We start from the raw sequence: 12408 nt of genomic DNA on the forward strand, positions 1-12408 counted from the left end.
CATCACAGGGCTGAATCTGGGTCATAACCTTGTTATCTCCTCTCATACAGCTTTCAGAAAAGCAATCCTTAAATATTGTGCCAAACACGTATGATACATGAAATGAAATTGAAACATGTCCTTATATAGGTACAGCAAAGCAAAAAAACATTATTAAAGCAGCTTATAGTATTTGTATTGGAACATCAGGCCATGAGAGGCTGCGTACATGCACGCATTGCTTTTATAAGAGAAGACATTTTGTTAGCATAATTCATTTTTGTTGTAACAAGAGATCCTTGCTATTTAGAATTTAAAAATATACAATAATGTACTTACGGACATATGAAACCCTTGTATAATCGGTCAATAAAGAAGTTGAGGTGTGTTTATTTGGAAATTCACAACAGCATCACCATGTCAGTCATTTCTGAGAAAGCCCTGAGCCAGTCAGTTTGGGTTGATTTGGATCAAATGTCTTTACCTGCGTGAAGTCCTCGTCCCTGATGTCTTTTATCTCCTCTCTCCGGCCCTCCAGCTTGCGACATGAACGTCCACAAGCAGTGTGTGATGAATGTGCCCAGCCTGTGTGGAACTGATCACACCGAAAGGAGGGGGCGTCTTTTCCTCAAGTGTGAGGTCAGCGTGGACAAGCTGCATGTCACAGGTAAGCCTCTCCGCCCCCCTTCTCTGTCAGCACGCACTGAATCGAATGGGCTTAAAAATGCAAAGTGTGATGTATCTGAACTGACTGAGCTGACACGCTGGGTAAGTTTGTGTGTGTCTATGTGTGTTTGTGTGTGCGTGTGTGTGTGTGTGTGTGTTTGTGTGTGTGTGTTTGTGTGTGTGTGTGTGTGTGTGTGTATGTGTGTGTGTGTTTGTGTGTGTTTGTGTCACTACAGGTGGTTGCAGATGGTCGCTATTGTTCTGATTCAATTGAGCCTGGATCAATTTCAACACTATGCCCTTTCTGTCCATAAACCCTGACTGTCTAATTTCACACACACACACACACACACACACACACACACACACACACACACACACACACACACACACACACATTCGCTCTCTACCCCCTGCTGCCATTAACCTGAATTAAACCTCGCTTGGCATTAACTCTGCCTTAACTCGGCCTGCTTGTGATGCTGTGAATCCACCTGCTCACTGCATGACTGACTGGCCTTGTGACTATCAGCTATCAGTATGCTGCAAAGGCCTATTCCCTGTTGGTCCACAGATCGATAGAACCTCTCCTGCTAAACATTCTCCTCTAACAAGCAATCTGCAGTTACGACACACTTGGAAGGCAATCCCAATCCAAATATGTATTCCTGCAGTGGTGTGTGGTCTGCTGCGTGGGCCTCGTGTTGTTACTCTTTTTAAACAGTCACGACTTGTTCTGTGTTGGCTGGATTTTCTGATGTAACTGAATTGTCTCTGCAAAGCAAATTGAAAGCTTGATATATTAATTTATGTCTCATCGGACTTAAATGTATACGGGATCTGAGCGCTCGGCTTGTGAGCAGGGTCATGGATTTACGGTCATCTTTCTTCTTCCATTATTCATCAGAAAGCTTTTCGACACAGCCTTATCATTGGCTGTTGCTGTTTTAATTACTGATTCCTCTGGTTTCAAAGAAACCAGGATGTAATGAGATACTATTAATTTAACGTAATGAATGGTAATGATATTATATTCTAGAGACTATTCCAATCAGTTACAAATCTTACATTGCATTAGTTAATATCATCTGAACAACTAAAAGAGATTAAGGCATGCAAACTACTTTTTTTTTTAAAAAACCACAACATGTTTCAACAAAATCTCAGTTAATCATAATAAAAGCCAAAAGATTTTTGGCCTGATATCAAATCCTTGAAATTAATTTTTTTTTTTATCACTATCTACTCCTCCCACACTGTGCTGTTCATTTATGTGTTTATTGTTTATCTGTTTTTTATGCTTATTCATCATTTGCATGCCTTGGCAATGCACACTTAAGTAGTTAAGTGCATAAATCACATACTGCTTGCCAGTTTATTATTGTTGATTTTGCAGACAGTGTTGAATAATCCTCTCCGAGCAAATAATGGCTGAGCAGCTGCTGTGGTTAAGCTGAGATAATTTCATGCGTAATCTGTCAGATGTATCTGATGTGACATTCTGAGTTCCCGGTTCAAGTCTGCGGTGAGTGCAGTCTTTTTTTTTTTTTTTTTTTTTTTAACAGTTTTGAACATGAGGCCAAGGCTTGGCCAAGACCTGTGGTCCTTCAACATGGCTGCCACAGGAAGCTGCATCACTGGAGAGAACTCTGTTATGAATAGTAACAGGTTGCTCTAGCTTGCCTTGTGATGAAAGCAGTTATGATACCGAAATGTAGATGTATAGATCGCAGTACACATATTGTAAGTAAAACAGCAAAGCAAAGTTTATTACTGATGCTTTGACAATAGGACAATGGGACAGAGTGGACAGAGTGGACAGAGTGGACAGAGTGGACAGAGTGGGTTTTGTCGCATGAGTTTATTTATGGGAACATTGTGGTCCAGCAGTATATTTTGGTCCAGGAGCCCATTTTGCCTCGTATTTGGAGGCATGCTGTAAATCCCCCCCAGCCGTGATGGTGCCTTAGCACGTCTGCTAGAACAATAGTGACGGCACTGAGCTGATAGCAGGCGCACATAATCATTCAATTAGCCGGCTAACAGGGGTCAGTGCATTTCAAGACCCCAGCATTGAACTTCACTGACTTATTTACTTATTTCACTGAAGTTACTGCTAGAAGGTACAGGGCGAGAAGTGGGCGTTGAAGCGGTTACGCATGGATAACACAACACAAAAGTTAGGAAACAATTATTTAAGTAATGAACAGAATTATCATTATCTGTGCACTAAAGCATTCAAGTCTGCTCTCCATACTTGAGTGTAGTATTAGTGTTATTAGTGTTATATCGGTGTATCTTTGTGCACAGTGACCTGATTGGATTTATACTAAGCACACTGACCATTGGCCTCAACTATATATGTAAAAAGTAAACTCAAATGTTGGGAAAGATTGTGGTTACATAAAGCGCTGATTATGATTGACGATGAGTAATATCATGCAAGATCTTGCCAAAAGTCTGGTTGTCACCTTTGGCAAGTTTGCTTTTCTCAGCTAGTTCATTAACTGCATCAATGCTCATGCTCAGTTTTATTTCCTGAAGAATGTGATACTTGTAATTGTTGTAAATACTGTGTTAATCCCACCTAAGCCTTTAAAATAGATTATAAAAATGTAACATTGAGATTGTCTTTATGGTCAAGTGTTGAAATACGTAAACAGTGACAACAGTTTAAACATGGTTGAGATCACTTCAGAACATACTGAACCAGTCAAATAGTGCACAAATATTTATTCAAGATTTTGGGCTGAGACCTTGCTTTTCCCCCTCTCTTACCGGACTCTCTCATGCACTATTCATCTCCCACAGGCCCCTCGGCTGCCTGAATGCACGTCCAGTTGATGCAGTCAAAACATTTTATACTGTTAAAAGATGTTAACTGCGCTAACTTGAATTTCAAGGTGAAATCTTAGTAACAAAGAGTCAGAAAACATGCTGCACAACACTTGAATCAACAGGATTGGGTTTAAAGCTTGCAAAATAAACTCCTGTCAAAAGTAAAGAGTTTTTATGCTCCTTCCTCTCCCTCTTGACATTCAGTCTCATCTGGTCTCTCAACTCAAGACCTCATAATATCCTGCTTGATAAGATGGCTATATTACTGCTGACCTTTTTCACACAGTGTTTTGCTTTAGAAAACTTCCAGTTCAATTGTGCTTTAATTTGCTGCTGAAACCAGCACTGCCACAGCCCGCTGTTAACTCATGCACGTACAGTATGTGTTACAATGTATGCATATTTCACACTCATATGTGCGTAAGTACATGGGTGTGTGTGTGTGTGTGTGTGTGTGTGTGTGTGTGTGTGTGTGTGTGTGTGTGTGTGTGTGTGTGTTTTAGTTTGAGTGAAAACCTGCAGACTCTTGGCCCTGGTAAATGGTAAATAGCAGCCTATTCCTGATGTGGACACAACATGCATGTTATCATTTGCATGTGTTCTCTTATTTGTGTGTGTGTGTGTGTGTGCGTAGGTGTGTGTATGAAACTGCTGTACCAGCCCGCAGCCCACTCAGGCCAGATTGCATTGCAGATCACATTAGCTGCTGTAGACGCCTTGCAGACAGCCTGCCAAACAGAATTGTGTTACATGGTTGAGGAGTTAGAAAGAAGGTGCAGTGGATGGAAGCAGGAAACATTACATCATTTTCAGATGTATCAATCTACAAACACAGGTGTGTGTCGTATTAGGATGTGTGTGTGTTTGACTGTGTATTTGTGCATACATTTTGTTCGTACATAGTGTGTAGACAGCAGGGGGGGGGGGATGACACTGATCTAGCTGTTTATGGTCAGTAAATACCTGGAAACTGTCGGCTGGTTGCTATAAACCACAGTGTCTCGTTTTCTATGTATTCACATGTCAATCATAGTGTAAAGATTAACCGATTACTTTAGCCCCTGAGTAATTTGTAAGAATTGTGATTACCTTTTCAGTAATTCATTATGTCTCTCATTTAACTTGTCCAACACTGAGTATGATTCTTGCACAGAAAACAAAGGTGTAGCTGTTGACACAAATCTCGAGTTCCCATTGGTCGCTGCCAGAAGTTAAAAAAAATCTATTCTGAGTAACTGAAAAACATCTGCTTTAAATTATCAAAGCCTGTTCTATTTCTTCTGAGGATTGTTTTCTTTTTTTTTAACTTCCACAATTCAAATAAAAGAGTAAAGTGCGCCGACATCTGCTTTGGTCTCTGAAAAGTGTTTAGTTTCTTTGTTTTCAGCTGGGTATTGGCCAGTAATAGTTTCTACACACACACACACACACACACACACACACACACACACACACACACACACACACACACACACACACACTCAAATTTCTTTACTTACATGAATTTCACTGAAGCACATTTGGTCAGAAGCCCCAAGTCAGCTCTTCTTTCAAAAAGCCTTATTGTTTAAATTTTGTATCTGAATTTACATTTTTAATTTATCTTAATGATAATTAGCAGCAACAGCATTTGGCTGTCTAAATCAAATCACCTCATTGTGTTTTGCATGGAACAAGAGTTCTCCTCAGTCCCTCTCACACCTGCAAACTTTTTAATGAGAATTTTGGAAATGATTTCATACCAGATGTCTGGTAAGCCAGACCGGTCTACAAGCCAAAGCAAAAGCAACTACAAAGTTATAATGTAACAAAACATATGGAAAGAGATTGAATGTCCAGAATAAGTCGAGACGGAAAAGCTTGGTTGAGCGAGTGCAAAACGATGAGGGGAAGAATCCCTCAACCAACCTCACAGCGCACATATATTCAATTGTGAGTGAAGAGTGAGACCCAAAGTTAAAAGAAATGAGTCACTCAGAGACACTGAGAGAGATTTGTGCAGTTTCCAGAAGCATGAGTTGTGAGAATGTTTTTGTCAGTTAGGCTGACATGGAAATGTGAGGGGAGGTGCCGAAGAAGACAAAACAAGTTCTGTCTCTCTGGTGAAGGACAGACGTAGCCCACTAGCCTTGTCCTCCGCCTCTTATTCCTGCTTACACACAGCTTCCCTCTGTCCGTTGGTGCTGAGGAAGCCACCCTCCCTGTTTGTTTCAGCAACACTATTGTTCATTGACTCTGTGCACATATCCAGAATACAAACAGCCACTTGGAAGAGAGGACAATTCTGCACTTTCTGTCCATATTCTCTTTTATTTATACTTTTCTTCATCATTGCGTGCGTGCGTGTGTGTGTGTGTGTGTGCGGGCATGTGCGCGCAACCCTTGTCGCCTGCAGGTCCTCTGGGAGTGTGTGAGAGACAGTGGTAATAATTACATTTCCATTTTGTTCCCTCGTTGACTCACCCAATTCTGCAGCAAAGCCTCATTTAAGAAGCCCTCTTCTCTCCCTCTCACTTCCCTCCTCTCCTTTTATCTCTGCTTTAACCTTTTCATCAGATTTTTCCTCTTTGCCTCAGTGTCCAAATGTGTCTCTGCTATTTGTTACATTAAAGCTGCTGCAGGAGTCAATATGTTTTATATAGAGGTGCAACGTAGGTGTGTGTAGGTCAGATCGGTGCTCGCAGCAGATATAGATGTGGGTGGATCAGGGAGACCGGTTTTGCTGTTGAACCTTCTGGAGGTGTAGTGACACTTTACAGTAAAAGACAAAATGCACCCTAAAAATTGTTAACACTCTCTGGCTGATGGAGCTGGCAGTGATCTACCTTGCATCTCTGGGGCTATTTTACTGTGGCCTTTGATGTATTCTTATTACTGTAGATAACTGGCAAAATGTAGAAAATGTAACATCAGAGAGAGATATTCTCTGTGCTGCTACGCTGAGGGTAAGGTGAAATATTAATAGTAAAATTTGGGGTCTGTGAAGAGAGGAGACCAGAATTGCATGCAAAAAAAAATTATCTTCAATGGTGCATGGCATCAATCGCTTTTCATATCGTGATACACTCACTGCCATATACCTTCATACAGAAAATCATTGTTCTCTTGCATTCTAGGAAATGTAGGCAGTCACTAGATGAACAAAACAAATCCTCGATATGTTCTTACTTGCATTCATCCAAGTTTAACAAGGTGTTTCATCAACTCCTATCTATATTATAGTTGCATTTTCTACCTATCTTTAACTCTTTTATCTATTTTTTTCTTCATCTCAATCTTATATCCCCCCTATCGCCTCAGTTTCGTTCTTTTTAAGGCTTTTTTCACTTCTTCGCTGTTGCCAGAGGCAAGTCTCAAGTATCAGGTTTTAACTCTTAATACTGTACACATCCTCAAAAAGAGCAATCTCTTGTCTGTGTACTTAAAATTCAACTGAGTGTATGGCCTGTTTGTGTGTGTGTGTAATAGTTTTAGCCAAACTCACATAATTGCAAAGGCTTGCGCTTGCAGACTCACTTGGTTGCCCTACTTCAGTTATTTCTCCATATTTAGTAAATTTCTTTCAATAAATCGGCTTTGTTTTACTCTCATGTCTCCACTCCTTTTGTCTCAGTGTTGTTGCACATCCTTCTTCTTGCTGATCGGAGTTGATCTATTATTGAAATGTCATAGTTCTCCCACTTTGTTTCATGATTTAAGTCTCTAATTTGATATCTTCATATTCTTGATCACAACACTGTTCTGTGCTGCATTCAGCTTTCCACAGTCAGTTTGTCCCTCCATGACAACAATAAGTTTCTCATTCAGTCAGCCGGTCATTAAAACAAAGATGATATCCTGCCTTTTTCTGTTGGCACTCTGAATCCAAGGAAGACTCGCTGGAAGGCAGAGTTGGGGTTGGATCAAGACTCCGTCTGGGGTTTGGAGGCAGCCTGCGGGCTGCCAATTGATAATCACCGCCCGGCAATCTGAATCCCGCTGATTTACTGCCATTGCTTCCACTCGGCAGCCTTTTTCTCGCAGTAATTTTCATTTCTTTGTAGTGTCTGAGTCATTGTGCATGAAAGCCAAAAGCTTCTTGCCAAGAGAAAATTTACTTTAAAATCCCGCTATTACATTTTCCCATAAAATCAAAGTTAGATGGAGCAGCTGACAGCACTTACTGTGGCAGCACTTTCCCATTGCAGGGAGTTGGCCGTGACTACAGCAGTGACTCCTGTTTTAATGGTCTGTAGTGAGCTCTTTGGTTGTGTAACAATGTAGTTGTAGTTAAGATGTAATCTATCAGAATAGTCGTGTAGTTTTTTATCATCTAGAATAATCTATAATTCACTAGATATCAGTCCCATTACGGTTCATAGTGAAGATGCAGTAGTCTGGTCACTCTGCTCATTTAAGCTGATGTAATATTGCATAATAAAGCAAACAGTCCTGCTGGCCAACATTTAAGTCGTGGGCTTTCAAAGGAGCACAGAGCTTCACTGAGAGGGTGGAGAGTGAAACTCGTGGGTTAAGGTATTTACACAGGGAGGTGATGAACAAACATGGCTGACCTCATATTTGACGATGGGTCACCTGGTGTCAGCTGAAGACAGGGCTTTGTGTGTGTCTGTGCGCAGGTTTTCACAAATCATATAAAGTTATGAAAGAACGTAGGAGTAAATGAAATTCAGTGGCTCGCTTGTAGTAACACTGTGCACCCAAAAAGATGTCGTGTCCACACGCCGGCTTCAGATAACAGATCCTAAAGAAAAAGTGAACCACTGATAAACCCTAACCCTGCTCCTTAAAGATCAGACTGGCTTTGACTGTACACAAAAATATGAACAGTGGTCTTCTTTCCAAACTCTTAGATTGAAAGATCTCATGTGCTGCATTTTGACAGCAGTTTTATTTAACATAATAATTTCACTATTTGCAGTCCAGCTCATATTTGGACCTTTGATTTCTACCATCACTAACCCAGATAATATGCGCCTGTTTGTGTAACATACAGTATGTTGTTGACAGTTACATATAGCAATGAACAGGGGTTACATTTTTTGAAAAAAAAAAAAAAATCTAGAGGAAAAACACGGGGGTCTTGGAAATATCAACCTTTACTAACAGGCAAAACCTTAAAGAACAGCTGTGTGTTGCTGTTCTTATCATTCTTAAGGACATAACACAGTGACATCCTCCTCATCTTTTGCAGTTGGTCTCCGTCATATTAAGACTCACACATGCACAGAGAGACTTTCTCCTTCTTTCAGTGAGTCTCTGTGGAGCTCACAGAACAGCTGAACTTTGCTGTGGTGAGATTTTTTGCTGCCAGACTCCCAGAAGTCATGTCATTGGTATTCCCAGTCTGTCGTCGCTGCCCTGCCTCGACTCCCTCTTCTCAGCATGTTTCACACTGCCATCATGCCATCTTAACATATGCCTCGGCCTTTCATCGCCTCCGTTTCTTTTTTTTTGTTTTTGTTCTCCTTCTTGTTTGGCCTTGTCTTTGTTTTTTCTTCTTCTTTTTTTTTCATTCTTTATCATTTGCAAAACAGAAGCTGACAGAAGTGCATCTTTATCGCCTGCTGGCTTTTTGAAAACAGAAAAAGCAAACTGATTCATTTTTGCTACAAGCTACAGCAAGAGAGACCCTGACTCAGTGCTCCGACCAATGAAGCTATTTGTGCCAGTGCAGCACTTAACTACTTAGCTACAGCAGATTCAGTCTACAGCATAATGAGCCTTCTAAACAGTGTGCAACAGTTCAACTTTTTGTGACCAGGGAAGTCAACCATCACATCTGTCCAGATATGCGTAGCCTGTGTCAAAGAGAGACATGGGAGCACTCATCTTACATGCGATTGTTTTCTCTACAACTGGAGGGAAACTTCAGGGAATAGATGAGGCACAAACCTCACCATGAGGCAGTCAGCATTACACAGTGAAATCAAAAAACCTCAGTAAAGCTTGGCTGCTTTGCTGATAAGTCTTGGAATGACATACGTATGTAATGTTTGGTGGTTGTTCATCTTGGCTCAGATATTCTACAATCCCTATGATTAAATTAGAGTACAGTTGGTTAAAACATAATTCAACAAAAGTGTCTACAACCAAGTGCAGTTGCCCTTGATTCAACTTTTCTTGGATAACCATGACCTGTATGAACGAGAGTCCTCACAGACAGAGTTCAACAAGGTGTTTTTTTTGTTGTTGTTTTTTTTTAGCTGCTGCACCATGTTTGACTCCTTACTGCTGTTTAAATGCGAGCCAAGATAAAGACTCGTATCCAAGCAACTGTTTGAAGGCCCCTACACACACCCTTGCTTCCTTTGTCCGATTGTTAGTCCGTGTGTCTATTTGGATATGCCTGTGTTTTTAGACTCACTTGCACAGACAGATTATGCACAGCACACTTACAGACATCTACCGCATGTCCAAAACAAATTCAGGATTTTCATGAAAAAATATATAATTTGACCTTTAACCGATAAAGTTTCATCAACACAGATAACTTTGGTTGTCAGCTTTAGTCTCGGCAGTACGGCTAAAAAGAAGTAAGACTACACACACATCTTGTTTGAGTTACATGCAAGGAAAAGCTCTGTGCTGGCCATGCTTCATTTGACAGTCTAGCGTACCCCCTACTGGTCATGACAGGAAGTACAATTTGCAGTGGTAGCACTTTATTTAATGATCTCTTGGCTGTAGTCAATTAACACATAAACAATAACATAAACTTATGGAGCAAAATTCAAATTCCTGGACAGAATTCTTACCTAATAGAAAGATTATTTAATACTCAGAAATGACCACCACTGATTTTATTCCTTATTCACATACACGAGCACAAGCCACTGAATAATGTCTCTGTGTTGGTTCGGTCAGGGCTGTTTTACAAATGCCAATCGGTTGCTGGGGCTTTGCATACATACAGCCAGCATATGAAATATTCAAAACACGACCTTTAGAGCATTAGGTACAGAAGCTAAAAATTCATGAATTCACATGCGCATACATGTAACATGGGGAGCTTCTCTCAAATATAACGTATATACGGCAAATTCTCTGTAGATTGTGTATGTAGATTTATCTCACCCAGGCCGAACACTGTCCCTGTGATGTCCACTTGCACCTTTGTCTGTTCTATACAGTAGGTGTAAAATCACCACACATCTGATATACAACCTGCTTTATGAGCAATCACAGCTCATATCAACATTTATCCCATGGTTGTTACTTTTACAGCCACCGCTCCAGTGAATGCGCAGACAATTACGGACCACCTGCTATTACCTCCAGAAGATGAAACAGACATAATGTGGGATCCGTTATTAGGCTCACATATTAAATTCATTTGTATTCCATTTTGCCTCTTTTTGGTGAAATTGAAAGAGCTGGGAATGACAAGGAGGCAGCGAGGCTCAGTGTTTTATCTGAACATCTAAGTAATCAGCAAAAAAAATAAGTAAATAAAAATAGTCCATCTATGTTTCAGTCTTTTCTTCTCTGCTGTAGAGTGCATCCATATTAGAGTGGACTCAAGGATACAGTAAGTCGTTGTTTGGTGCCTGTAGACTGACTTTACACACACAGCAGAGGGCTGCCAGCTTAGCATCGCTCAATAACTTCCCACACCTCGAGCTGCTTCAGAGAGGGAACGTCTGTCTGTCTGTCTCTCCTCAAGAAGTGCATGCTCGCTTGCTGTATGCTCTCAATATGTGTGTGTGTGTGTGTGTGTGTGTGTGTGTGTGTGTGTGCGTGTGTGTGTGTGTGTGTTTGTGTGTGTGTGTATGTGTGTGTGTGTGTATTCTACGCCAGCTAACTCCATCACACCTCACTCAGCACCCAAATCCTCCACCACAGGTGCTGAAAATAAAAGCAAACAATGGGAAGCTATTTACAGTTGGCTTATCAAATAGTCATCTGATTCTATTGGTGCAACCTCACTGAAACTAAAATGAGGCCACTTGGCAAGGAAGGTTTTACCATAGGTGCAATTAATAAAATAAGAGTCATAACATTAATGAATGTTTGCATGATCATTTGTTTTGTAACATTTGTGGCATCCTATTAGAAATAGCATAATACTGTATTTGTATTACATTGCAGAACATTTGCTGTATGAACTCAGTAGTGACAATCCCTCATTGATTTTGTTCATTTATCCCTCCTCATCCTATCAATACACTGTCCCGTTCAGAATATTCCTGCTAAGACACTGGGTTTAGCAGTTATCTCATGCAGTATTAACATACTGGCTTCGCACCATCCTCTCCAGGGCAAAGGTCAGTCAGCATCTTCACCGCTCAGGCCGCCTCTATGGTGTGACTGACTGACAGGGCCACATGGAGAGATTTCTGGGATCTCCAGGGGCCGAGGTTTTGCCAAGCAGGCATTCACGCTGTCCCTGCGAGGATGCTGGATGCTTTGTGTGCAGTTAAATACAGTATGTGTGTGTATCTCTGTGCAAGTCTGAGTGGCAGGCCAGGGGCAGTGTACGTGCGTATGTGTGTACTTGTGTGTGTGTGTGTGTGTGTGTGTGTGTGTGTGTGCGTGTGTGTGTGTCTGTGTGTGTTTTGTACTGTGGCTCAGGTCTGGCAGTGCTCCAGCTCTCAAGACTAATCAGTGCTAATGTCTCTGGTGTGCCCTTGTTTACTGAACAGCTAAATACAGGAGGACAAGAAAAGGGCCGTCTGCTACTTAAGCATGACACAGCCTGCAATTTTGAATCGCTGTTCTTGTAACACTTCCTGCATTTGCTCCCTATACGTCTCGGGCCATAAACAATCCTCATAGGCTGTGACTTGCTGTTTGATCTTGAACACCTGCACTTTATTCTATTGATATTCTCCTGCTGCTTAAAAGAAAACATCTGTGTTTCCTGACCAAAGCAATTTGTACTGTAGAAACCGCACAGAATACGGATGGGGTCTTCAGTGTAGA

At 41.1% G+C, this 12408-nt stretch overlaps 1 protein-coding gene across 4 annotated transcripts in view; it reads left to right on the top strand.

Moving 5' to 3' along the window:
- The window catches only part of prkcaa (protein kinase C, alpha, a), a 141624-nt gene that overhangs the window by 76392 nt on the left and 52824 nt on the right, over nucleotides 1–12408 (top strand). For all 4 annotated transcript variants that reach the window (XM_087175732.1, XM_023412695.2, XM_087175733.1 and 1 more), the window contains exon 5: nucleotides 518–646. In XM_087175732.1, coding sequence (XP_087031858.1) covers nucleotides 518–646 — 129 coding nt within the window. The remainder of the gene's footprint in view (nucleotides 1–517; nucleotides 647–12408) is intronic.

The sequence above is a fragment of the Seriola lalandi genome, unplaced genomic scaffold (genome assembly GCF_002814215.2).
Source record: "Seriola lalandi dorsalis isolate HSWRI2012SDOR001 ecotype SW California unplaced genomic scaffold, Sedor1 jcf7180002054486, whole genome shotgun sequence".
Lineage (NCBI taxonomy): Eukaryota > Metazoa > Chordata > Actinopteri > Carangiformes > Carangidae > Seriola > Seriola lalandi.